The 27,224-nt window shown below is 44.3% G+C and overlaps 2 protein-coding genes across 2 annotated transcripts in view; one reads left to right on the forward strand and one right to left on the reverse strand.

Annotated features, from left to right (window-relative positions):
• Window positions 1–27,224, reverse strand: part of dnajc17 (DnaJ (Hsp40) homolog, subfamily C, member 17) — a 51,016-nt gene that overhangs the window by 5,083 nt on the left and 18,709 nt on the right. Inside the window, exons 8-10 of the mRNA XM_080784077.1 lie at window positions 25,987–26,064; window positions 24,205–24,285; window positions 23,414–23,533 (exon numbers count right to left, since the gene is read on the reverse strand). Coding sequence (XP_080640203.1) covers window positions 23,414–23,533; window positions 24,205–24,285; window positions 25,987–26,064 — 279 coding nt within the window. The remainder of the gene's footprint in view (window positions 1–23,413; window positions 23,534–24,204; window positions 24,286–25,986; window positions 26,065–27,224) is intronic.
• Window positions 7,962–11,327, forward strand: LOC308329633 (cdc42 effector protein 3). Its single transcript, XM_080784078.1, has 2 exons — window positions 7,962–8,370; window positions 10,027–11,327. The coding sequence occupies exon 2, from the start codon at window positions 10,143–10,145 to the stop codon at window positions 10,749–10,751; it is 609 nt and encodes a 202-aa protein (XP_080640204.1). The 5' UTR covers window positions 7,962–8,370; window positions 10,027–10,142; the 3' UTR covers window positions 10,752–11,327.

The raw sequence follows: 27,224 nt of genomic DNA on the forward strand, positions 1-27,224 counted from the left end.
AGAATAAGCGAGCAGTGGTGGAAAAAGTATTCCCGTTTTTTTAAGTAAAAGTATCAATGTAGAAAAAGTTGGGAATTCAAAATGTACTTGAACAAAAGTATTGGTATCATAATGTACCAAAAGTAGAAAGTACTCATTATGCATTACTTGAGTAAATGTAGAGAGATGTAGAGAGAGAGAGAGAGAGAGAGAGAGAGAGAGAGAGAGAGAGAGAGAGAGAGAGAGAGAGAGAGAGAGAGAGAGAGAGAGAGAGAGAGAGAGTGATGAAAGCAGGACATGCAAACAGCAACATGTGCATATGTAGCAGCCTGATCAACATAAAGGCCTGTCAGTGGTTTGGACCCCTCCCCACTTACAGAAGGGGAAATGATCAACTCTCTCAGAAGAACACTGTCTCAGAACGTTTCTTTTCATTATGCATTAGCCTTTCATCCCAAATCCAAACGGCCTCGTCGCAACATTGAGGCAATTAGCCACTTAAGCCCTACGTATATACTCCGCTGTACGCCCGATAGTGAAAATGAGCAATCTGCTCACAACACGTACCTCACACTGAATCAATTGAATATGAAGGCCCACAATTAAATCCTCTTAGCAGACCTTGTATTGAACTGCACTTTCCACTTTTCCAGTGCTTTTCTTCTGCAATACCGTTAATATTATATAGTATTCAATGGATCAATCATACCGCAGATCTATAACCTATAATGACATGACGAAAATAGGAACGCCCACGTTGAAAGTGGTTACACAGGTAGGTGAAAATTACACTGAACGAAAGGTTTTTATTTAACCCATTCTGGGCGGGAACCCATTTTGGTGTTAGCATTGTCATGCTTTAGCTATTGAAAAATAGCAGATCTACAAGCTCATAGCGCGCCACCGAGTGGTGCGCTACGAGCTTGTAGGTCTGCTATTTTTGAAAAATCGAAGAATGACTGACATAGAAACATAGCTTTTTCAGAAAACTGTCAGGATGTAGAAGTAGAAGACATTTTTAGAATCTGATCTCAGGTCAGAATGGTTAAAGTTTGAGGCTAGTGTATTTTCTTTCTTTTTGTGATAACTGGTGATGATGAGGGTTTGACTGTGTGGGAGTTCTCCCACCCTGATGGTCACAGTGACACAACTCCACAGACATCAGAGCCAGAGAGAGAGAGCTGAAGAGCACACAAGGCCTTCCCTCTCTCCACGCTGGCTCTGTGGTTCAGGTTGACATCCCTCTTGCTTCTAATGCACTCCAGTGAAGTTAATCAAGGGGCTATTTATCTGGTGTGCGTGTGTGGTGTGGTGCGTGTGTGTACAGTATATGATGTCTGTGTGTGTCACTAAGCTATGGAGCGGGTGATTTATGAGAGGCAAACACTTATTTAGAGATCATTAGTGGGCCGAATATGTGAGAGTGTGCGAGTGCGAGAGCGTGTGTGTGTTTGTGTGTGTATGTGTACGTGTGTGAGTGTGCGTGAGAGAGCCCGGGCGCTCCTATAAGTCAAACAAACAGGCGGTCGGGGTAGGGCCACATGCCACACTGGAGCCAAGGTTGAATTCTTCTGCTGAAGAGAACCTGGGCTTTGTAAGCAGCGGCACAGGATTAATCGTGATTCATTAGAAAACCAGGCACACTTAAAAGCAAAACAAAAAAAAGGTCCGCTTTATCACACTGTTTTGGTTATAGGGGCAGGACAAATAACAACTCGATCTTCGTGCTATTGCAGCATGCCCAAAATGGACTTCCTGTGTTTTATCATTTACATAGACACATCCTGCGATGATGAACATCTGGTTTACGAAATGGAACTCAAAACACAGAACCTCCTTTCACTTCGCAGGAAAGTTGAACGTCTCAACAGGGGGAAAAAAGGGGGGGGAAAGAAAAGAACTCCACATGCAGACACACACACGGTCCTACTGTTACAACAATCCCACAGGTCGCTCGCTGATCAGGACAGAAGTACAGCCAGCGAGGGTCACTGTTTACTCGTGTTGTTTTTCCTTTTCCATCTTCTTTTAACCCAAACCGAAGCCTTGCAGCGGGGGTGTGACGGTGGTACCGTACGAGGTCTGCAGCCAGGGTACATGTGTGATTGCATAAGCTGTGTGCAGGTGGCAGGGTGCGTGTGGCCCACAGACAGTTTCCGTCACCACAGCGGGGTAGTGTAAAGTGTGAAGGAAAAAGCCGTCAGCGCGGCGTGTGAGGTGCAGCGGTGGTGAGCAAATGTTGTACGACGTGCGCACGTTTATCCCATTCTGACCTGAGATCAGATTCATACCAGGTTTCCACTGCGGACACACACTGGTCTGATTAACCCATTCTGACCTGAGATCAGAGTCTAAAAATGTCAGTCGTTCTTCGATTTTTCAAAAATAGCAGACCTACAAGCTCGTATCGCGCCACTCGGTGGCGCAATATGAGCTGGTAGATCTGCTATTTTTCAATAGCTAAAGCATAACATGATGCCAACACCAAAATGGGTGCCAGGTCAGAATGGGTTAAGCTTGTGTATGTGCGCGTGCGTGTGTGTGAGTGTGTGTGCGTGCAATGGTGGGAATGTTAGGTGGGATGTAAGTGGACCACTGGATGAAGAGGGAGAGAAACCGAGAGTGCATTTTGGAAGCCCTTAAAGAAAAGGAAATAAACAGTAAAAGAGAAATGGCATTGGAGACTTGAACTCTCCGTGGCCTGGCATTTCTCTTTATGATGGATGAGCTCGGGGGTTCCTAGAATAGAATGGTGTGGGGGGGGACTGGCCTCTTTAATATCCAACAATACATCTTTGTAAAAGCAGAATTATGTCTTTCACGTCGTTGCCTTCCGGGAAAAGCCCTCTGATTGCAACAGATTTGCTATTAAAACAGAGGGGCCACAGGACTGGTAAGAATGTGAGTCTGAACCTATGAAATGCCAGAAAGAGATCTACTGTAGCATTATGGGAGAGGAAAGAAAACGCTAAACGACGGTTCCAAATACACTAATTTGAGTTGTCTGCTCACTGTGTGCGCACGTGTGTGTGTGTGTGTGTGTGTGTGCACACCCGCATGTCTCTGCGCATTCCCCCTGATCTGGCCTGTTAACATGGTCCCTTATCTATTTAATGTGCTGAACAAACATTCTGTGGAATGCAGCCCTCCACATTTTGTTTACTCCAGAACTCCAGCCTTCAAAGCAATCTAAATATCACAACCCTGATTTAATAATTACTAATGATTGGGAGCCAGGACAGAGCAGTACAACATTCTCAGACTCACTGACCGCCCACCCTCACATACTGCACGTCGCCGCACGGGTTAAGCACACATACATTTAAAACATTAACATTTAAAATTCTGCAAAAAGCAAATGAAGCGTTCACTCGAAAAGTCCAGCAGAGCAAAAACATATGATAGACATTATGTGATTACAGGGAAAGAGAGATAAACTGTCCTTGTGCAAGCCTCAAAAACGTATAAGACCTCCCAGATTTTGAGATACACTGGGCAATGGTAAGTGCAGGACTAACGGAGAGTCACTGAATCAATGTCATGCTGCATTAGCGCAACTCATTGTCTGCATGTCACTCAGCACCTCTCTTTAAAGCCAGTTAGCCAGCCAGACAGAGAGTGAGTTAGGGTTTCTGTTAGAGCTCCCCCTTGAGGTCTCATCGTTGACTCATCCATACACACAGCGTAGAGAAACTGTGATGAGATTACCCGAGGCAATGACTGACGTAGACATCCATGTGTGTGAACAGTGGTGAACAACGTACTCTCAAACCCAGTACTTGGATCAAAGAATATAAAATACTTTATTACTTTCAATAGATAGGCTTTTAGAAATACTTGGGTATTCAATAGTACAGTACTCGATTACAGTACAGTACCGAATTAAAGTAGTGTAATTGAAACAAGACGGGCTGGAATAACGGCACGGCTTCCCTGAGGCGCTCTGATTTCATGCCGATGACATCATCATTGTGATGTCGCAAGTCTTGCCCAAAAATGTGAAACATATTCACTAAATAAATAAATATTTGCAATATGTGAAACATTACATGACACTGGGCTACTTACTGGCAGCACGCACAAGACACAGACAGAACATTTTGTAAACAGCTCGCCCCCCAACCCCCCCAAGCTTCCATGCTGTATCGACTGTGGATATTCAAGCGACAACCTGGGACTTATTTTGAATTAATCAAATGCTATTTTAAGCAACCTGTGTGAAGGGTCCCTGCATTCTAATGACACACACATCGGATACACTCTCTGGAACATACAGTTATAGATGATTGTGTTTTAATGTTAATTGTTTACAATGAGATAGTGTGAGACCATGCACGTGATCCAATCAATCAGTGTGAATTTGATCAGCCTTGCCACAATATACACACACACACACACACACACACACACACAAAGGCGATCCAGTTGTTTAGGACAATGGTTTTCAAACTTTTTGCGCCCAAGGCACGAGCAAGTCAAAATCTCAAGTCACACCTGTACTCCTATGCGTGCAAAATAGCCTTTACAACATGTGTTATCACTCCCACGTCTTATCACTCTGGAACTGATTATTTTGATTTACTAATAATGCCAAATACCAAGTTTAACCACATAAGCCCTATTTCATACTTAAAAAATTGCTCACAATGCTTTGCGATACCACATGCTGTGAGCATGTCTTGTCGATATTCTTTTTAAAAGAGTATAATGATTTAAATAAATAATATTATTACTACTACTACTAGCCTTTAATGCCTATGTCCATAAGATTGCATCCATTTTCATATAACTGGTACTCAATAATGCTCATTATAATAATTATATATATATATATTCATCATTATTGTGCAAGAACAATGGCTTATATTTCAGCATGCTCATTTTCCAGTAAGAGAAGGCTATAGTTTCTATTTAAAGGCAGGTTTCTGAACTGTCCACAGCCCAGCAATGACACGCACAGAGTGAGTAGACAGACATTGTGCCATCTTATATGAGCATTAGGTGAGGACCAACTATATTAAGATAATGTTGAAAATGGGTGACGTGTTCTTTTAAGATACCGGTACATGTTATTATTTTTTAAGTAACTATATTAGGGTACAGAATTTAACTATGTATTGAGAAATGAGCGTGCACAATGTACTGATATACTGTAGTAAATTAAAAGATAATTCAAGGCGCACACCCGGACGTGTCTCACACAGCACACAAACGTACCTCGGTACACCGAGAATCACTGGTTTAGGGTGCTATGAAGTCTCCATTTCACAAAGTAGTAGTGAAGTAAATGGTAAATGGTGTATACCATTTATATAGGCCTAGTGCCTTTATCTAAGGCAATTAGGGGTTCAGCATATTGCTCAAGGACACTTCGACACCAACTCTGGGGAGCCCGGCGGTCACTCTACCCCTGAGCCACTGCCGCCGAAGTAGTAAATACTTTGGAGACAAACCATCTTGTGCGGGTTTCATTTCCCAAAGTGGCCCGTGTCCTTGCACTTGTGACCGCTCTGGACTGGTGCTGACCCCTGCTGATTGGCTGTCGTACTGGTCCAGCGCAGATGGGAGATCATGTATACCTCGTCACATGCTTAGCTCTCTTTCAGGGGAATGAAGCGACCGGTGACTGTGCACAGGGAGTGAGTAATGACTGGTAATGACTCAATTTGCTGATAAAAAAAAACTGAGGGAGAATTCTTGTTTAGGGCCAGCCAGGCAGAGGACCGTGTGGAATGAATAGACTTCCAGCCTCATGTCTTACGCTCCACATTATGTGCAACTCCACATAAGTACGGTATTATATAGTCTACTTTTGTTACGACCAACAATGTTTTTCATACGAGGGGACAGAGACAATACCCGCTGTAAAAACTAGACTAGACACTGCTGACTTAGTGCCTCGAGACCAGGAAACGCTACAGAAAACACAACAAAGGCCCATAAGAATATCCACTAAAGCCTCAGTTTGGGCTTCTAGCGCCAGTCAAAGCAGTATCTGGAAACACTTTTTATCCTGCAACAACAATACACACACACACACAGGTTTGTATTACTAATACTTAAGAGGACATCAGCATTTTAGGGCGATGATTTTATGAATGCCATTTTTTTAATTCTTTGGCGGAGGGCATGTTTTAGCCGAAAAAAGCATACAAGCTCACGTTGTAAGCTTGCAGTTGAGCAATTTCAGTATAAATCTGGCAAAACTATCCTAACCCTCGGGCCCTTGGGCCACTATTGTCATTTTGGCCCTCAAAAGTATAGTAATACAAGTAGTCACACACACACACACACACACACACACACACACACACACGAAAGCCCTCAACTTGCCACATCCTAGGTTTCAGGCCCTGCATAGCAGCACTGACCACAGTACCCGCTCTGGTCAGGGCAGAGGGAAGAGCCAGGCGTACGGGCCCCGCGGCCATGTAGCATGACAGCGCAAACACGAGACCAACCCCAACTCCCTGCTCCGGTCAGACTGCAGGTCCCATGAGGTCGTTCCACAAGAACCGCAGATAACACTCGTTCACCCTGATTACCCCGCTAGCATGAAACCATGGATGCCTTAAGAAACAAAACAACAGCTTTGCGGTGGAAGGTTGGAAGGCGGGTGGGGGGGGATTAAATTAAATAGTTTAAGGGAGATGTAAAAAAAAAAAGCTCTGGTACAGTCTTGGATAAATGTTATGATAATTTCATTTGCGTGAGTAATTGCGTCTGGTATTGCAGGCCGCTCTGGTGCTGGAGTGCACGGAAGAAGTGCAGGAGAAGGCCAGGCGGCAGGCCTATTGTTTATTGGCTCCGTTTGAAAGCGCTGCAGCGGAGACGGATTCGTCCACTCCCGGGATGCTCAGCCTCGGAGGACCAAAGGGAGCCGTCTAGACTCAAGTCTGGAGACAGGGGGGGACACGACCTGTACCCCTTTCTGCTAGAACTCAATGTTCCTTGTAGAGAGAGAGAGACAGTCGCTGCTGCATTGCTGCTTGCAATGTGCTCTCATCAAGGCTTAAGATTTGAGATGAGGGATACAGGATAGATGCATAAAAAAAAAAGATCAAAGTACATTTCGGGTCATAGAATCAAGCATGCATCATCGTGCGAACGCAAGAATGCACATCATCGTTGCGTATCGCTCTGCAAACCCATTTCTGTACGGCAGAAAGGAATGCATCACTCCGAGACGAGTCCGTTTCCATTACAGTCGTGGTGTAGCATTCCAGCAGGAAAAGACAACATGCTGGAGGCGTGAGAATTGGAATGGCAGCAAGTCACCCGTCTCTTGAGCAACGCTTTTTGCCTGCTCACACATGTCTGTGGGCGACCGGGGGCGCCTCCATCGGATAGCGGACCCTATAGGCTTCCAGTCAGGCAGAAGGGCCTGTGGAGTGGGTCGGCCTACCGGTAGGGGGGCTTTAGACAAGTCAACAGAGGGCAGGAAATCAGGAAATCGGCAGAGTAGAGAGACAATGACATGGAGATTAGGGATTAGTTAACCCCCTGCTCCCCTCCATTCGTATACACACATGATCTCAAACGTACACACAGGCGCACGCACGCACTCTCAGACACAGACACAGCCAGTCAAACACCCCCTAAAGCCTTTTACTCTGAACATCTCTTTCCCTCTGTCTTCAACACGCACATCGGTCTATATCCATGGAATTTGGTTGCACATTCTAGGTTGTTGTGTCAGTTTCATCTTTCTTTGCATCACAAGGCTGTAAATCAGCGGGGGACGACAGCCCCTGTTCTGCCCCTCTCTCCCACAGCCAGCCAGCCAGCAGGACCGACTTTACCACCTATGACTCAAAGGGCAACTCGCACGGCAAGGAGGATGACATCATCTGATGGCAAACAAACACACTAGGTAACGCTGGAAATGAAAGGGGGAGGGGGGAGGATACTGCTCTACCTGGATGGTTTTGTCGTTCTGACAGCCCGACCTCACCTGGCCAACCTCTCAGTTCAACAAGACTGTCGCCTCCCCCACACACCTGCTGGAGGTTTGGCACCGCTAGCAGGATTACACGGCGAGAACAGGAAAACCTTGTTGCAATAGATGGAGATCAGAGATCATACGCAGAGGCTGCCCGTCTTCCAGGAATAACGGCTAAATAGTATGTCGTACACAACTCCTGGTGGCTGCGACAGCGTTGAAATTTAAGATCCGGTTTTCATCTGAGCAGAAGACGTAAGCCGAATAGACTCCATTTCTCTTTGTCAGGAATGACTGCGGAACAATCTCTGCTGGCGGTTGCTTGAACAAGTCCCATCATGTCAAGAGGAGCTTGTTAGGGTGTGCAGTCGCCAGTCCCAGCCTAGTTCTCTGTCACAGACGTGTGTTTATGTGTGGGGCCAACAACTTATATTTGCAGAGCAGGACAGGTAAGAACTAACTGATCAACCTTAATACATCCATTACTCATCAAAAAACTGCCTGGGAAAATACTACTGTCCACTACTTTGAAGGCGTTCTTCGTTGCTTAGGATTTGACAAGACAGGACAGGTAGGTTCTGTAACATGTTTGTCGAAAAGGTGGAAAGTTTGTCTTACAGATTTAGCCGTGTTTAGGAGGATTATTTAAAAACGAGGTTTCTTGGCTAAGCTCTTTTACTGAGTTTCTTTAATTCTGACTTGGGACATGAAGTGTTTCCTGAGCACGATCCTCGTGGATGAAATTCTAGCACTCCTCCCTGGCCAAACTGACATGTTTGGAAAGGAATGCTGTTGTGTCCACACTCTTCAATCTCCTGCTGTTACTAAAGTGCCGATAAAACCTTTACAAGCCAACAAAACATGTTTGCCGTAGTGCATTACAAATTTACAGAGTGAGTGTTTCAAGTCACGAACATAGATCTAATGTGGGCAACGCTGTTGTGGAGACTGTAAAATCACAGAGACCACGGAGATTGTCCAATTGACATGCCAATGTTGATGAATAGAGTTCTGTGTTACTCAATGAAATGATTACACCTCACGAAACGCAAACTTACCCCCCTTACTGGAACGACACTACACAGGGGGGGAAAAAATGACTTTGCTTCAAGCATGAAAATTGTATAGTGGGAAAGTACCAATTTCCTTCTACCTGTGTTTTCAAGATTCCTCAATAGTTTGGATAACAGTAAACTAAAATTATATATACACCTGGTACTGGTATGTATGTATGCACACACACACGAGAGAGAGAGAGCACAGAGACAGTACCCTATTGGCCTGAATATTTTTCCCAATGGAAAATCCTAAAGAAATATAATATAATCAGAGTTGTCTTATATTGGCACAATACGGTACATAAACATACACACACTGATATGTGTGCAAAATGCAATCAACATTGATTGCATTAAATATACCTGCTTTCAATTATTTATTTTATACAAAAAGGGTTAGGATAATTATAATGTATTATTATTAATCATTATAAATTGGGTGGACAAAAACATTTCTTCTCTCACTGTTACAGCAGTGTTCATTTAACTCTCATACTTAAAGCACTTAGGATTTGGTGGTGTACTGGAAGTTACAAGTTTGTTACATGACCAAACCTGCGTTTATGGGAAATAGTAGCGATTTGAAAATGGTTTAATTTAATGCTTCAGAGCACACATTGGAAAATCTCCCAGCAGCCATGTAATGCTGCATTACAAGCCAAAGGTCGAGCGGAGCAGGTGCATTCTCTAAACAATGGCTGCCTGTTCATGTTGACTTGACTGATATATCCTGAAAGATCTACATCTGGGTCGGAACACACTAGGAACAAATAAGAGCATTTTCCATCTCCTCGTCCTCTAGCACGATGAGAGTTGAACCTGAGTAAACAGTAAACAGATTTATGATGTGGTGTCGAAAGAGAAATTGCTTTCTATTAACTACTTTCACCCTGGGGTCCCTATTTTGTCATTTATATGCACATGTGAGGTTGTAGGTTGTCGATTGATTTTCTTTACGTTGTACAAAATATATAGTTGATTAACATGACCCAGAATTCAGATGTGATAATAACTTTTTCCTGTTCGTTTCTCTTCATTCCCAAACAGTTATTTCACTTTGGATGGGACTTATTTTTTAGACATCACCTCCTCCTGTGGGTTTCTCCCTAAACAAGAACCTTCTAAGGATTTCCAATAAGGACAATTGACCCGGGTCTGCCGAGATGCCACTGCGGACTTCATTGTATCGTAAATCGCCTTCAGGCCGATGGTCTGGGAGGAGCTCCAAGCGCAGGGAGGTTCTGTCCGTCAACATGATCAGCCTGCCGCTGGCCGACTTCCGCCACGTCTCGCACATCGGCAACGACGCGCACGCCGACAGCTTCGGCGACCTGTCCTTCCTGAAGATGGGCCACAGCCTGCTGCTGCAAAGTTCCCAGAGCGAGCAGAACCTCTTCCTCGCCTGCTCCCCGCCCCCCAAACCCCCCCGACTCAACCTGGACGAGGTCGAGGACCCAGACAGCCCCGACTGGGCGGCCGGCCGTCGGCACAGATCCAAGAAGCTGAGCCACTCCCTGCCTCTGCTGGACTGCGAGGACGCAGGCGACACAGTGGAGGTGGTTTTCCCTCGGAGGACCATCGCTGGCCCCCAACAGAGTCACAGCCCCGGCCGGGGGAGTCTGAGCTCAGGGAGGGACGGGGACTCCACGGCGACCTGCCCAGAGGATGCCACAAGCAGGCAGGAGGAGGACAGCAGCCTCTCCTTTAGCCTGGACCTGGGCCCGTCCATCCTGGATGACGTTCTACAGGTGATGGACCAGCTCCACCATTAGGACTAGGAGCCAAGCCTGGCGCCTAATAACTTATACTTTGTCATGTTACAGACAAAAAAAGTGTTTTCCAGTTGACGATATGTTGTTGTTGTTGTTGAGCGACTCGTTGGCCTTTACTACATGGCTTTAATAAGATTATGACATATTGCAAGTTGCAGATGTGATCCAGCATAAAGTTCTCTTACTCGCGCTCTGGGAAAAACAATACAGTGAGGTTATGGAAAACCTGATATCCCTGATTGGGAGCAACTGTTATTGTCAAAATAAATGTGGATATACTACAGTACAGTATATTTGCTGAGGATAAAGTGACTCCATCAACATGCTACCATCTGCAATGGATACCAAGCAGTAGCAAATGACACAACTGAATGACTAACAATTTTATGGAATTAGAATGTACTGTAAATCTCTGGGACTGGTAAAACCCGAGTTCTTAAGCTGTCATCTCCATTTTTCCAAAGTATAAGTCAAACAAAATGACTTGGGTCATCTCAGCAAACTTCTGTGCACGGTCTACACACTGTAACGCAACACTGTTGCTGTATAAAATCTTCTATCGTTGACGTGGTTCTATATCAGTGTGAATGAAATTAATGATTAATGATTCAACTCTGACATAATCCCGATGGAAGGGTTAAAGTGTAACTCTTCAAGGAGGAAATGTATGCTTACATTTTTACCGTTACACCATGTACGGACAAAGATGTAAAAGTTAATGTTCTTCTAGCATTACCTGTTCCACAGGTGATGAAATCACTGAAGTTAATCATTGACCTATGTCTTATATCACGGTCCAAACAACAGATTCTCAGCTCCTCTATCTTTCCTGTCTTTTCTACTGCTAAGACCCCCCGTCGCCCCCCCCAAGGAAATATCCTTTTCCTACAGCCCAAACCCCTCAGCAAAGCAATCAGGATGATTGTTAAGACGTAAGAGCATTATGTTCAAGAGAAGCTGTGACTAAACTCCAAGGTCCTTCAGCTGTGATGCCTCGGCTCCTAGCTGTTCCATTGTGTGCAAAAGGCAATTTCTCCTCCGCACGCATCCCAGAGGCCCCATGCGCTCAAAAGGTACACCAAGGTACCCCCCATCTCTCCTTCCCAACAACACAGTGAAAACAAACACTTAGCTCTGCTTCCAATAAAAGGCAGAGCAGTATAGTGGCAGGTCGGACTGCAACCCAAACCAGGCCGCAGGTCTTAAGACCTCAGGAATAAATAAAAAAAAGCCAGGCAAGGCTGTTTTCTTAGCTGTAAATCGGAGGCCAATGTTCTGGTGAGTGGCGCAAGAGAGGGAAAGTGGTAAGGTGTAATGTGATACTTCCACATGTGCAGGGGGGCTCTCTGTGTATGTGTGTGTGTGTGTGTGTGTGTGTGTGTGTGTGTGTGTGTGTGTGTGTGTGTGTGTGTGTGTGTGTGTGTGTGTGTGTGTGTGTGCGCGTGTGCGTGTCATCCATTACTATAGCAAGAACCTCTGATGAGGGTTTAAACACTACCTGCTGAATCAACACACCACTGACACACACGCATGAAAGATACATACACATGCCCACATACCAGACGGACCTGTGAGCCGTTACGCACACGCAAGTGCCTCTGCTCACGTACAGACCTGAGGTCGCCCCGGGGCTCTCTCACCCAGAACTAGACTGGGACCCGGGGCTGTGCCCGAGCAGGGGGAGAAGGGGGTGTCAGCAGAGGCTTACGGGGGTTAAAGCCAGAATCACTCTCATTCCTAAAGCTACTACACCACTGGTTCCCAAACTTTGCAGGTCAAGACCCAAAAGAGAGATTAGATCGCCCCCGAGACCCTAACTAGTGAAAATAGCACATCTACAGTACAAGCTCACAATGTGACGCATAATAATAATAATAAAAAAACACTATCTTTATTATAATAATTATTAGTATTTGTATTTATGGAATTTATTAGATTTGTTTGTGTTAAAATGTATACAATTCTTTAAAAAAAACAATTATTATGAAATATGTTTTAATGTGGAAAAATACATAATTATTTTTTACTTAAGTCGTGATCCATAAACAAATGGTCTGTGACCCACAAATGGGTCCCGACCCATAGTGTACTCCCCCCCCCCACCCCCCCCCCACCCCCAATCCACTGTACACACATGCTCGCACACATGTTCAGCAATAGATTTAGTACTCCGTTTGTGGGTACATCTGTACTGTATATCTGTTCTAGGCATCTCTCTTTCAAAACGTTGCTTGTCATTGCCTCAGTTTACTGTATGTTTTATGACAATAACACATTGTGAAACATTCTTCTGGGGAAATATGTACCGTTTAATATTTTTGGGAAGTAAAGGAAAGAAAAGAACGAAAGAAAGAAAGAAATTCCAATGTTGGTGGTTTTGGGGGATAGAATTGCTCGTGTCAACATTTTATGGAGTTTGTACAAAGAATTGTTTACACACACTGACGGACGGACGTTTGTTTGGTTTTCTGGCAGTCAGGAGCCACTGCGAGTGCCCTCGTCTGTCACTTACCGACCGCGTACCTAACAGTTTCTGCGAGAATTACAGTCATCTGGGAAGACAAGCGGCACACGATTACGTGCCAAGCCGAGAGGCATATATAAGCATAAATTAGTCAGGTATGTCTAGAGTAGCAAGGTTTCATTTTGAGGCTACAGGTATTTACAAGGTATTGAGGCTTGCAAGCACTGCTGGGGTAGTGAGTGAGGTCATATGCTGAGTCACAAGTCAACTGCACAGAAATGGAGCTGGCCAAATAGGTGGCCATTCAATGGCTAACTAGGTTTTGCCTGCTTTGTCAACAATGTAGTCTCTAGGACAGTGGTTCCCAAACATGGGGGTGTGACCCATTTAGGGTCAACAATGTCTTCTCTAGGACAGTGGTTCCCAAACATGGGGATGTGACCCATTTAGGGTCACCAGTAAATACTCTGTTTCTTTTTAAGCTTTCCTAAACAAGTATTTTAATTGAATTATAATAATAATTACTATTATTAGTATTATTACATTTTATTCTTAAAAAAAAGCTGATATACAACACACAGATATGATATATATGACGCTGATATACAACACATTGCAATGTACGCTGTGTTTTGAAATAGGGCATAACCCTTTAATTCATGAATGGGTTATTAAGGGTTATTGGGTTGTTATTATTATTAGGTTATTAATCGATTAATTCATGATATATATTTACCTAAGTTATGGGTCTCGAGCTGAAAATGTTTGGGAAACACTGCTCTAGCCCAGGGGTTCTCAACCCGTGGGTCGCGACCCCTCGGGGGGGGTCGCCAAATTATTTTGGGGGGTCCCCAAATTATTTTTCTTTCCCAAATGAATGGATGGAAAATCGAAAATGAAGAGTTTACACGGTACACATAGTACATGCATACACCTTCCTAATGATTATATCTGGTTGTTTCAGTATTTATTTATGGTGTATTGTCTCTATTATTAAGGTTATTGTAGCAGTCAATTTAAATTGGGGGTCGGGAGGGGGCGGGGGTCCCGAGACATTGCCAAAGCATTTACGGGGGTCCCCGGCCAAAAACGTTGAGAACCCCTGCTCTAGCCCATATGTCACACTGATAAGCAGAGAAACAAGTCATTCATCCATTATGCTTCCCAGGCCTGTCTGTGTAGATTAAAACACTATGATCTTTATGATCCAAGACTGGCTGACATCATTAAGATTCTAGTGCTCTTCTCACACAAACCACATCAGCATCAGCTAACCATATTTCTATCACATAATGTGAGCAGGGGTCAAGAAAACAAAAAGTTGTGGAAACATTTCCAGTTAATTGTCTTGCTAGCAAATACTGCAGCCTACAGTATCACTCCCAATTTTAGAATATATTTATATAACCTATCGCCTTCATGGGAGTACAAAAAATATTGGCATGATAATGAGCAACACTTATGGCTGGGAAACTCTTTTCCAAGTACTTAATTTAGTACATTGTTATTTGACACATACTGTTGCTACAGTGTCACAACTACGTTGTCTAAATGGTAGATTAATAAGCTGGCTCACTATGGTGAAAAGAGCAATCGACTTCTCAACTGGAAAATCGATTAACATATGGCCTAATTTTAGAAAAGATTATGTACAAACAAAACAATAATTGTCATGATAAAAATGGGGGGAAAATAACCAGATTCATTATATTAAGGCATTCAAAACATGTTACAAGAGAGCCATTGTATTAATATGCTGAAGACAAGATACAAAGAAATCATGCGCTTCCTCATTATTACCCATTTTATGACTAGCCACTTGTAACCTGGCTTCCGCATTTTGGGCATGGCATGTCATAAAAAAATATTTTCAGAAATGTCGAAACCTTTAAAAATAGAAGTTCTACAAGCTGGTGAACTTTTAGATTTGTTTTCTTTTTCCCTCCGCTATTCGTTGTACGACAGAGTATACCATAGTACCTAAAAGCTTCTAAAGTATTCAAGGTAGATCTCACACAACACGGGTCCTTGACCGTTGACATGAGTGATCTGCAGCGTGATGATGAGTCACATGACGTTAAGCTCAACAAGTGTCCAGCCTCACACAAACTGATGTGAGAAGAAAAAAGGCTGTAATTGGAGACAAATTATCTTGGCACTGCACAAACTGGCCAAGGATCTTAAACTGTGAAATGTTCCCCCACCACATCTGGTACCACTTGTCGTCACCAAAAATCTAAACTTGCTATCATTCAGAATACCAAGAAACCATGTCATCTCACAGAAGAAGTGGGTGGCTTTTCATGAGATTTTTTTTCCTTTTCTAGTTACAAAATGTTTCAGAAATCTGTGTTTTGACAACTGAGACATGCCTCGTCCTTACTCTTAACGACATCTGGCAGCTCAACCTGATGCTACCGAAATGTGCAACATGATTTCATAGGGGGGTGCTCCCACTCACACACGCATAGGGGGTCTTTTTGTGAAATGAATACTGTTTAGGCTTTCTGCAGAGCATCAGGTCTATGTTATGGAGCTATGATATTCATTCACACATTTCTTCTGCGTTTAAAGAGTGGTCTAGGGCCAAACCGAGTCACAATCGCTTCACCGCTTTGCATGGTACATATGTGAGGAATGAGGGGTACACTGAGACCTTGGGATGAAGTCAAAAACCACAAAAATATTGAAACGTCCGCTACGTGACATACTGTAATCACAATATGCATTTCATTCCATGTCTAATGAGAAAATGAAAACACGTCGAGGGGGTGCGCCACTTAAATCAGTCCCATATCCAAGTGTTTGTATTGAGTGTTTTCTTTCTATAAGGCGGTTCTCACGTAGACATCCAACCCAGTCTGTGGCTGGCTTTAAAAGTGCTTCGTCTCTGTCTACTCATCATACATCCAAGCTGCACTCAAGACTTTCAACTGTTTGACTGCTGCTATGCATTAAAAGAAGCGTTTAAAGTTATTTCGTGACTGCAGATGTTCCCTTTTTTTATTCTACATGTTTAACCACTTATGCCCTATTTTATACTTCACCCGATACGATGTTTGAAACATTTAAAGTTTTAGAAAATCTTTAGAAAATGTTCACCTATAATGGCCCAAAATAGGGACGTGACGACGTGACAAGCTTTAAGTGGCTGAGAATCTGCACGCGTTTTGAGTCGAGCGTGCCAATGCTTGACAACAGCAGGCAACCAGGACAATTTACTGATCTGCCGCCATGGGGTTCATTCGTTGCAACAACAACAAATATTCTCCAACTGATGTCTGCAAGTCACATCTCCACGTGGAAAAAGCTCAGCACAGCGTTCTTCCCTAACGAAGACTCTGTCTATTTTAGGGACGGGTTAAGAGCACTTTTTCTGCAAGGAGCAGAGCTCCTTTGCTGGAAAAACGATCCCGGAATATCCTGATCTGCTACATGTGGTTCATGTCGTGACAAGCCTGTGATGACTCTCTGCCTCTAGATGGGAGAAGCAGGCTTTCGACCCATATCTACTGGAAGAATGCACACAATATCCGCGACTTCAATATGAAGCGTAAATCAGGACGCTGTGTGATTCATGACGATATCACACTTCCAGAGACATGAGTGTTGCACTTGAACAGGGACAATGCAGATGGCTGGATATTGATTCCATGCTCTAGAGTCTACGGCGGTGTGGGAGGTGAGCTATGAATTATTAGTCATATTGTGGAATCTCTAAAGGCAGACGCAGATGTTCAATCTTCCTGGGATGCAGCAACTACTTACAGCTCATTGGGGACAGCCCTGACAAAGGCTCTGCACTTAAATGTGTTGGAGAGCTACATATTTTTCTATTGCCACACAAACCACAACTAATATTAAACTATTGTTTTGCGTTTTGACTTTGAGCTCATTCACTCTGACTCAACATGATTCATTCAAGGTTCCTGGAGATACAAAACCATATACTGTAGCACGGGGGGGGGGGGGGGGGGGGGGGCAGGGGGGAGGGGGGGAATGAAAAAATACACATGCATGACAATGATTTACTGCACGTATTTCATAAAACATTTCATAAACTCTCATTATGAGAATTTATTATGGAAAGGGGTAAAGACACACAACAAAGCACGCTCGGGAGGTGAAACTAAACCCTATCCAAATACGGGGGGTCCGAATGAAGTCGGGAGCACGGGGAGCGATCCCACGCGATCCCACGCACCCTGGAAGACCAGGCCCTCTCTCTGCGTTCTGAACATAAACATCCGAAAGACAGGGAAAAGTGGACCAGTGTTCGTTACGGATCACACCGCTGCACCACATCGACGTCCCGTTTTCAGGGGTTAAGCAGAGTAGAACCAGAGACCAGAACACGGAAGGCTGCATTTAGCAGGCCTCCCCAACGTCCCGTAGGCACGGTGTAAAGTCCATTACGCCATGGTGGAATGGGTGATATGGAAAGTTCTCTGGACGCCCAAATACATCGTCAAGTGCTCCTTGCTTCTGGGTGTCCCTGGATCTAAATATTTTTTAGATGGGGTTCTGCGGCCAAATACATTTTGGGTTTGAGCAACCACTGAATATCAACAGGTTTCTCCAACCTGATGCCAATTTGTAGAATCGGCATCAGGTCTTAATGGGTTAAACACAGGGTAGTTGTGTGTGTGCAGTGCACCTGCGCTCATGTGTGTGTCTCTGGACCTGTTGCGAGGCCCTAACGCCTTCAACACTACTAGGCCTGGATTGATGAGGTTAAAGGCCTATAGCCGCTCGTTATGTGATTGCAGCTGGCGTGAGGGACAGGGGAGCAATGGCGTCTGCTGCTTTTTTTGGATTCCAGGCAGACTCCCTGTGACGGGACCTCCAAGGCACTGTCCTGTCTATTCTCTTACGTCTCGCTCTATCCTGCGCGGTCTCCACTGACACTGGACCAGATGTGGGACAATATTGATGTCTACACAGGATCACCCATGATGTCATGTGGAGGTGGGGGTGAGGGGGGGGGAACCTTTTAAGAGAGGTGTGTTTTCGCTGACGGCTAATACAAAAATTACCCCACCATAATCATGTTTTCATTTTTGGTACCAAGAAAAAAAAAAAAGAAAGAAGAAGAGAAGGAGAAAAAAAAAAAAACAGCACCACACAAGCAATGAAGCAATCTGCGTGGGATATCTGTAAAGCAAACCCGGTTACCATAATAACATTAAAACAGATTAGTGTGACACGTCCCAGTGTGCCGGCTGTGAGCCTTGGCCGTGTGCTACAGCTGATGCATGATGGGGGGCCTGAGTCACCGGCACCATGCTCTCTGAGGTGAAACCCAGTTCACAGGCCGCTCTGCGGACACATGGCGGACAATGTACCGAGCCCACACACACGCGCACAGACACAGTAAAATCCTCATAAATGTTCATTTCAAGGAGTAGTTCACCCAACCTGTTACTTATTTTCTATCAATTACACCCCCTGTGGCCATGAAGTCTTGAATACATGGAGATCTTCTTGTTTTTGTCACATTCCTAAGCCAATGATTTGATGACCGGCAGAGTCAACTACTGACCGATGACCCGGTCATCAATGTGCTCAGGAATGTGACAAAAACAAGAAAAATGAATTCAAGGCTTCCTGGGGTGTGTAAATGTTAGGAAATAAGTAATTTTTGGGTGAAATACTACAATATCTTAACGGCTCGGGCTGTTAGCCGCACAAGTTTGTAAACGGTATTACATTTTAGAGCGTCCACATTACGGTTGTTGTCCAGACGAGAGCGGTAGAACGCTCCGGATTCCAGAGAAAGCTGTAGTACACATGCCCGGCCTGTAGATGGCCACCCAAAAAAGATTATGCACGGCTTGTAAAATGCATGTGAATGCATAATCAACTGTAGCTGATATTTTTCTCTCTTTTCATTACTCATTACAATTTTAATGATTTTAAATAGGCCTACTAATATTCTCATAACTACCCTCTTCTGCCAGAAGTATAGGCTACAAAGTATACATAAGCATGAGATTCATAGTTTGCAGATATTAAAGCTCACAACGAGGGGCGGCATGATGCATTGTGAATTTGAGTTTGACTTGAGATTATATTTGGGGCGCAACCTGGGCGCAACACTGCTGAATGTCAGATAATTGCTCGTCAGATAATTGCTCGCTAAACATTTTGCATAATCTGCCGCTAGTTAACAAGAGAAATTGCACATAGGCTACTATACAAAAGTATAAAAAAAGATTACCGGGAATTAGAAACAGCCGTTTATCGAGGAATATGGACACTTTGGACAGTAAACGGTCTCTCAATGCAAAGCCGTTTTGAAGTTACACAAAGACTTTGCTGTGACATTTTGGCTGCTTGCTTGCAAAGAATATAATTCAGAGAGCAAGTTGAAGCATGGATAGCACCTTCAGAATGTTTAATTTCCACCAAAGAAGACGAAGTACTTTGACGAGGTGAGTCCATGCTGCTGTGCACCTCACAGAGAGACCTGCCTGTGAGAGGGATGGACAGGGGCTGCGTGCTGCCTATCTTAGAGGTCTTTAGATATAGCCTATATATACACTAATCTATTCTACACTACACCATTATAGTAACAATAATGCAGATCATCCGTTTTTTCTTGTCTTTCCAGATTTGTAATAACCATCATTTATATCTGTTCTCCGAAAATAGCATGCATGGGCTGCAGATCGGCTATTTTCGGAAAAGAGATTTATAGACATGCAAATATAAAATAGCTGTGATACTTATGTAAGTGGTTATGGTGAAATAAAATAGCTGTGATACTTATGTAAGTGGTTATGGTCAAATAAAATAGCTGTGATACTTATGTAAGTGGTTATGGTGAAATTAACCATTAACACTTCATGAACAAATGGTTAGTTTGGAGGGGGCGAGGGGACTATGCTCAGGAAAGAGACGGCATCCACTGTACACACGGAGACGACAAAGTAAATAGTTGCCCGGGTAACAAGGAATATGTCCACCTAAGTTGCATGTCCTCTCCCGTCAGAGAACGGTGACGTGTACAGTAACACCTGAGATTCAAACATGTGACTCCTGCGTGGGAGACTAAACTAGTAAACTAGTCTACTGCTCAGCCGAGAGGGAATGGGCTATATTCACACATGCCATTTTGGAAAGAACTTGGGCCACTTCCATAATTCCTTCACAGGTGTTACCGATGATACTAATGAAGGTTCTGTTCTGGTCAAACAGAGTTAGGGTGCTGCTAGTGTGAATGTTGGCTCACTGGAAACACTGCTACACCAGTGGGTCTCAAAGTGTCCTTGAGTCGGTTCCAAATAGCCCCGTACGGGTGTGTAACTCCCGAGTTATATAACGTTTGAGAACCACTGCACACTAAATGGAACAGAGCCTTAATTAGTATCGTCGGTAACACCTGTGAAGTAAGGAAGCGGCCCGGTAAGTAGGAATAATTATTCTGTGTGCATATATCCCATTCCCACTTGTTCAGGAGGGATGTTTTGCCTATGAGCTTCAGGCAGGGCTAACCTATAAACCAGTAGGTGGCCTACGTGGTTCTCAACCTTCTCAGGCCAAGCACTGACAAGCACTTGGAATTGCAGGAGTTGAGGCATTACATTTATTTTGACTCGGTTCCACAGATAAATAATGTGAAAATAACCAATCTATAGCCAAGCTCACAAGGGCTCACGTTGCGGCGTTTCGTATCCACAACCGTCTACCACACAGAATGTTCGAATAGTGTTTAATTTATTGAAATGAGCTCCGGATTGCAGCTTTAACCGTCCTACAGCATTTGAGTGTGCAGAGTGCAGACTCCTCGCTGTACAGCTTTGAATGACTGCGGCACAGGTGAACTTGACACACACGAGGTGGAGTTGTATAAACAAGCCATCATAATAATTAATGACAAATGTGTGTGTGTGTGTGTGTGTGTGTGTGTGTGTGTGTGTGTGTGTGTGTGTGTGTGTGTGTGTGTGTGTGTGTGTCTGTGTCAGTAGCCAAGCAGATGGATGAAAATTAAGTGTGCACCATTAATAGAAAAGAAAAAATAATCGAAGCCAAGATTGCAATACTGACTACTGCAATTTTCAAATCACAAGAGGCAGTATAATTTCCGTTGGCAAGAGTGCCGTTTCAGACACGATGAGACATTCTTGTGCCGTGCACAGTCTCTCTCCTAAACCAATTATCAAAGCATTACGGCTACAAAAGAGGGTATGCGCATGCATAAAGTGAGTGGCAAATCGTGTGGCAAAGTGAGTTTAATGTCGTTTAATGCAATCAGGTAGGACTGTTCTGTTCAGTAGGCGTTCCCGCATAACGTCCGGGTATGATGAAGATGTCACGTGCATACCCGCTATACTGAACTTAAAGTTATTTGAATGAATAATGTCAATGGATTATTTTTGCCAATATTTATGTTAATGCAATATATAATCTAGCACATCTGCAGGTCTTTAGTCTTCTACTGAGACATTCCAACGCTGGAGTAGGACACCTATAGCCTGGTAATACACAGGTCGTTTCGAGGAAGCAATCTGATTGGTTGAAGTTAGTAGCCATCTAGCCGTGCTTAAACGAGCATGATGGAACACCTAATCAAAACATAAAAACCAGCTGTGCTGACCTCCCAGAGCGGAGCCGACTGGGTTGCTATGCTAGCGATTTTCTTGGAACACTTTTGGTCTAGTGGCTACGATGATTTTTTTAGCGAATATCTTAGTTATAATGAAATTGAGTTGACGTGATATTTTTTTAAAGGATAACCGTTATATAATTGCAATTATAATTGAGGGTCGTGCTTTACCGTCTTTAATGCACTTCCACGCAGCTTACTGCAGCAACGCAGGCGTGCATTAATGACGCTGAGGCAACGACCTCTGGCTGTCCTTCGAGCCACGAAATCTCTTGTGTAATATCATGTAGCACTTACCCCACCCCCTTAGATAGCAATTCTAGTAGTCATAGCACGTCATAGTACATATGTGTAGCATAGTAGTATAGATGTATAGCTTATATGTATAGTTTCATTATAGATATTCCACTGTTACTTTCTTAGCTACGCATGTTTCATGATAAATGTCTTTATGTGATGTATTCCCATGCTTTTGTTCTTGCTTAATGTAAGTCGCTCTGGATTAAGAGCGTCTGCTAAATGCCTAAATTGTAAATTGTATGTGTCTTCTGCAGACCGGTTTGTCCCCAAGCGATGGGTAGGCATTTTGCAGAACAAAAAGTGGAAGAAGCAACTCTCCATATAGGGCCACTCTGCCGAGTTAGATATTACGGGATTTCACATTTTCTTAAAACACACTTTTTGCCAGTACTCCGACATAATTGGTTTAAAACTCACAAAAATCTCAACACATTATTTCTGGCGTCGTGTGATATTATTTTTCATGAAGATTGGCTATATTTGGCTTCTAAGGTTTGTGGAAAGTGCCTATTTAAGTTACTGATTGTTGCAGAATTTCTTTTTTTCCCACCGACTTAGGTACACATGATCCCATGACTTTTTTATAACGTTTGCCTGTAATTGTAATTACCCCCCCCCCCCCCCCCTCCCCCAAGCTTCTTCGGATTCTGACGGCTGCAACACAGCCCTGGGTAGGCAACCCGGCCTGGTGGAGATATGCATTCTGCTGAGTGCCTCCTTTTTCCAGTCGATATTGCAATGTAATATTCACTGAATGTCAGCATTGTGAAGCTCTTAGGGGGGTAGATTCACTGGGAACCACTGACTATAGGCATATTTGACAACCTCACGTCAGGCGAACCATTATATCACAGTGCTCCTCTTAGGCTGCTGTGCGGTTCCAATGGAGCCCAGCATTCTTGGGGTCTCCTGGGTCAGGCCCGTTAATGAGTGGCGGACAAGGGGCCTGCGCTGGGCCAGCGCTGGGCCAACTCCTAGACGCTCCAAGGCAAACAAACCGAGGCCCGTTTAACCAAACACATTGTTCTGGGCCAGACGAGGGGAGTGCTATAGCTGGGGCAATATTTGTGCCGCTGATACCAAAATAAAACCACAGAAGGTTTACATACCTCTCTTTGTGGGACAGTGTTTAGGAAATGGTATTTGGGTTGGAAGCAGGCGTACATGGGAAGATTTTCTAACATTATGTTACATCGGAGAAGAAGGGTGGGTGTCAGGACTGGGAACATTCAGAGTCTGGGTACAGAGAGAAGAAAGCTAGGCAGCATTTTGTTGTTTGATTTATCATACCTGTGGGGGCCCAAACTGGCCCGGCTGCGTCGCTGAGGCAACGACCTCTGGCTGTCCTTCGAGCCACGAAATCTTCAAGGGGTTTTCGTTGAATCCGCTTTCATTCTTAAATGCCAATTCCTGAGGACAAAAAACAATGTGTGACTGAGTATGTCTGCCAAAGAGAGGGTGTTTTCCTTTCTGTTTTTGGGGTAACTTTAGAAACCCAACTCTTTCTCCCGGCGGTGTTAAAGTGTTGTTGTGTCTTTCCCTCTGACCCTTTTGTGCGATGCGAATATTATAGCACTGGTGAAAAAAATGCAAATGCAAACATAGGAGGGTGAACTACACTCGCCCCACTTGAAGCGCTGCTCAGACCCTGAGATGTGCCAGGGAGACCACAGACCATGAGTCCGTTCCCCAGCGGGACGGCAGAACGGAACCACGCGACGTGGTGGAGCGCCACAACAAAAAATGGCACACCATTATAACAAGAGCCCCGAGGACCCAGACGCTGGGGAACAATGAGGGGGCTCAAGTCCTTCCGTCTGCTGGTTCCCATCAGTGCCCAGACATCGCTGCGGGACGAATACATACCGTGACTTTTTGGGGCTCACAGTCGGGCTCGGGGACGGGCAATCAATGACACTTGTCATACTTGGTAATAATCAAGCCGAGGTCACACTGGATGGCAGCGTTAGCGACTAGGTAAACAGATCCACCATGCACACGCACGCCCCCGAGAGGCATGCTTCGTCGGGGGAGAAAAACAGGCTCGAGGACAATGTCTGGTGGAAGAGTTAGGTACTTACAGCTGCTCTGACGGTTGCAAATTCGACCACAGCACTTCCTTTCTTCTTACTCGACACAAGCACATTCAAAACATCCCCGTACTGGAGGTGAAACCAGGAGAAAGAAAGAAAGAAAGAAAGGAAAAGGGAGATGGGAGAGAGAGATGCAAAACATTCAAATTAGTATTTCCTGTAACAGCGCAAACCATGACCATGGAAATGGAAGCAAACACAGACTTGAAAACCCAAAACAATGGTGAATACAACAGCCGTCTGGAATAAAACCTGGGCATACAATATGGGTCTTCTTTGTCTCTGTAAAGCTACATCTCAAATGGTACAATTTGAATTCACTCTCACGTAAGAGAACAATCCATGCAGTCACAATGACAAAGACTAATACTACTGAAGTGACTTTGTGATATTTCAAAACAGAGGATCCTGGGACATGTCAAGTGTGCTGGAGAGGTCATCATTTTAGCTGTCCCTTGCAGTGCGAGACCCTGCAATGAACCATGTTCTTGGATGGAAGCTGAAATGAACCATGGCCCTCGTTCAGTTCACTGCCACTTAGACTGAGCCCAGGGATGAAGGCTTGGACGCAAGAACTCAGGAATGGAGGCGTGGGGATGTGGACACTGGACAGGGTCCATGCCAGGGCTGTTAACTGACAGGGTCCAAGAAGATGGACAGTGGAGGAGGAGAACGAGGAGGCTGAGACTGGGGAAGGCGAATAACCCTCTCACGCGAAAATGCAAAGCGAAAAGGATTTTTGGCCCATCGTTGCGTTCCTCTGGGTTTGTTCCCGTAACTGCATGTGTCACCTGAAACAGAGGCCATCCGTCATTAAGATGTCCCCCCACCACACACACGCACACACAGAGCTAAGAGAAGAGCTCTTAGGAGCACAGAAGAGCAAGGAGGAGACAGCTGAGAACCCAATCATTCCTGGGAAGTCAGGCTCTCTGGGAACGGGGACACGTCAGGAATGTTAATGGAGGTCGAGGACACTCCAGAGCAGGCCAAAAGCGACAAACGAGAGTCTCTGAAGGCCCCTATTTCATCAAATCTAAATATCTTAATATGTCTATTTTTTCCCCCCAGAGAAGATGTAATAGTTTTGTGCGGCCAAAGTACACACTTGTGCGTACAAACGCAAACATACAGAGCAACGTGCGTTCCCACACAGGGGTGGCTACCTGCCACTCATCGAAGCTTTCCACGTCAAACAGTAAAGTCCCGCCCCTTCTTAACTCTCCGTAGTTAAGAATTTATATATTTATAAAACATTATTTATGTGTACATACAGTATATTCCGAAGAAAGATTGACGTTAGTGACACTTTTCCGGGCCGAACCGACGCCCTCATGGCGGAGCCCCTGAGGCGGTTCACACAGCACAAGGTGGTAGCGGGTTGCATGAGAAGAGCACATTTCCCAGTGACTCCCTTGGCACCGCTAAACTTGCCTGGTAACAGGGGGCACTAACAATGCTGTGCGTGGCTTTAAAAGGGCACCACAACGTTGCCCTCAGCACTTTCACTGCAACAAAACTTAATGGGCCCCGTTTAAGGAGAAAAATAAACACACGCACAGGGCTGATGTCATGCAGATCTCGGATATAGCCGGACATGGGCGGGTTTTGTTGTGTACAGGCGCTTGCAGGTCTGAGTGTGTGTGTGTGTGTGTGTGTGTGGGGGGGGGGGGGGGTGGAAGGGACTTCACACATCACCTGTATTGTATAGTGTGTGTTTTTGCACCATCTACTTGCGGCCGTGAGTACATTATGTTTTAGAGCATGCACCTTTTGAAGAAGTCTGTGGAGAATGTCTTGAGAGTATCCCCCGTTAGACTCGTCCTCTTTTTTACACTTCCACTTCAACTAGAAAGGAAGAAATAAAAGGAGAAGAGAAATAAACGTCAATTGTTTTACAAAGATAATTGTCATTTGGACACGTCTTCTTCATGCAGTGTGGGACACACATCAGAGTGGGACCCACTGCCGGCATAGACCATATTCACATGGCTTGCCATTAAGTTAATGAAATGCCACCCCGCTTTTTCAATGCAAAATGCCAACATGGCCGTCATGTGAATTTGGTCTATTCACTGTCTGGCTCTCTAGACCAGTGTCCAGAGGCACACTGCTGTACTAGTGTGCACTAATTTCCAAACACAGAGGCAAATTCTATACCCTAACAAATGGATACGCAAAAGGTTACATTTTACATAACATACATATTAAAATGTTTTCTTTGTATTTATTATTAGCAAATAAAAACATGATACGTGATGAGTGTGACGGCAAATGTTACAGGGTATATTTTGCATTATGAATACAGGTGAGCCTTGAGATTCTGACTTGCCATTTGGTGTGCTTTGGGCACAAAAAGCATGAAAAACACTTAAGACAGGCTTGCTTAGACAGATTTTGTATCTCCATCTCTGTTAGAGATGGAGGTATAAGGTATTATACATGGCAGGCAGAGAGGCGATGATTAAGCGCCAAGCATTCTGTTCACTGTCAGACAAATTGAATTTCTGGGAACCGCCTGAGACTCATTTGCTCTTTTTACCAAGAGTTATGCGGAAAATGCACGCTGTCCTTCCAAGAGCACACACACACCGCTACCCAATGATAACCTTCACACCCATTCATCTCCTAATGAGGCGTAGAAGCATTTCGTCCGACGTCCGCAATTTAAGCCCATACATTACTGGTACCAGTTGAAACAACGTTGCAGAGATTGAGGCCGTTTGCGATGCCCCAACTGCTTTTGTTTAAAGTGATACAAAGTGGGTGCCACTGTCAAAAGATACAATCATTTCTACTACTGCAAGAGTAAAAAGAAACATTTTCACAAGAAACATTTAGTGTGTGTGTGTGTGTGTGTGTGTGTGTGTGTGTGTGTGTGTGTGTGTGTGTGTGTGTGTGTGTGTGTGTGTGTAAATTGTATTGCTGATTCTGAAATTTCATACAGTCCAGCAAAATGAATGAAGGTTTCTAGGATAAAATATAATTAGGAATACATTAACGTTTTA

This window comes from Protomyctophum bolini, assembly GCF_963924005.1.
Source record: "Protomyctophum bolini genome assembly, chromosome: 15".
Taxonomy (NCBI): domain Eukaryota; kingdom Metazoa; phylum Chordata; class Actinopteri; order Myctophiformes; family Myctophidae; genus Protomyctophum; species Protomyctophum bolini.

Excerpts from the sequence above, each read along its gene's own strand:
- LOC308329633 (XM_080784078.1), top strand. The coding sequence starts at position 10,143 with ATGCCACTGCGGACTTCATTGTATCGTAAATCGCCTTCAGGCCGATGG.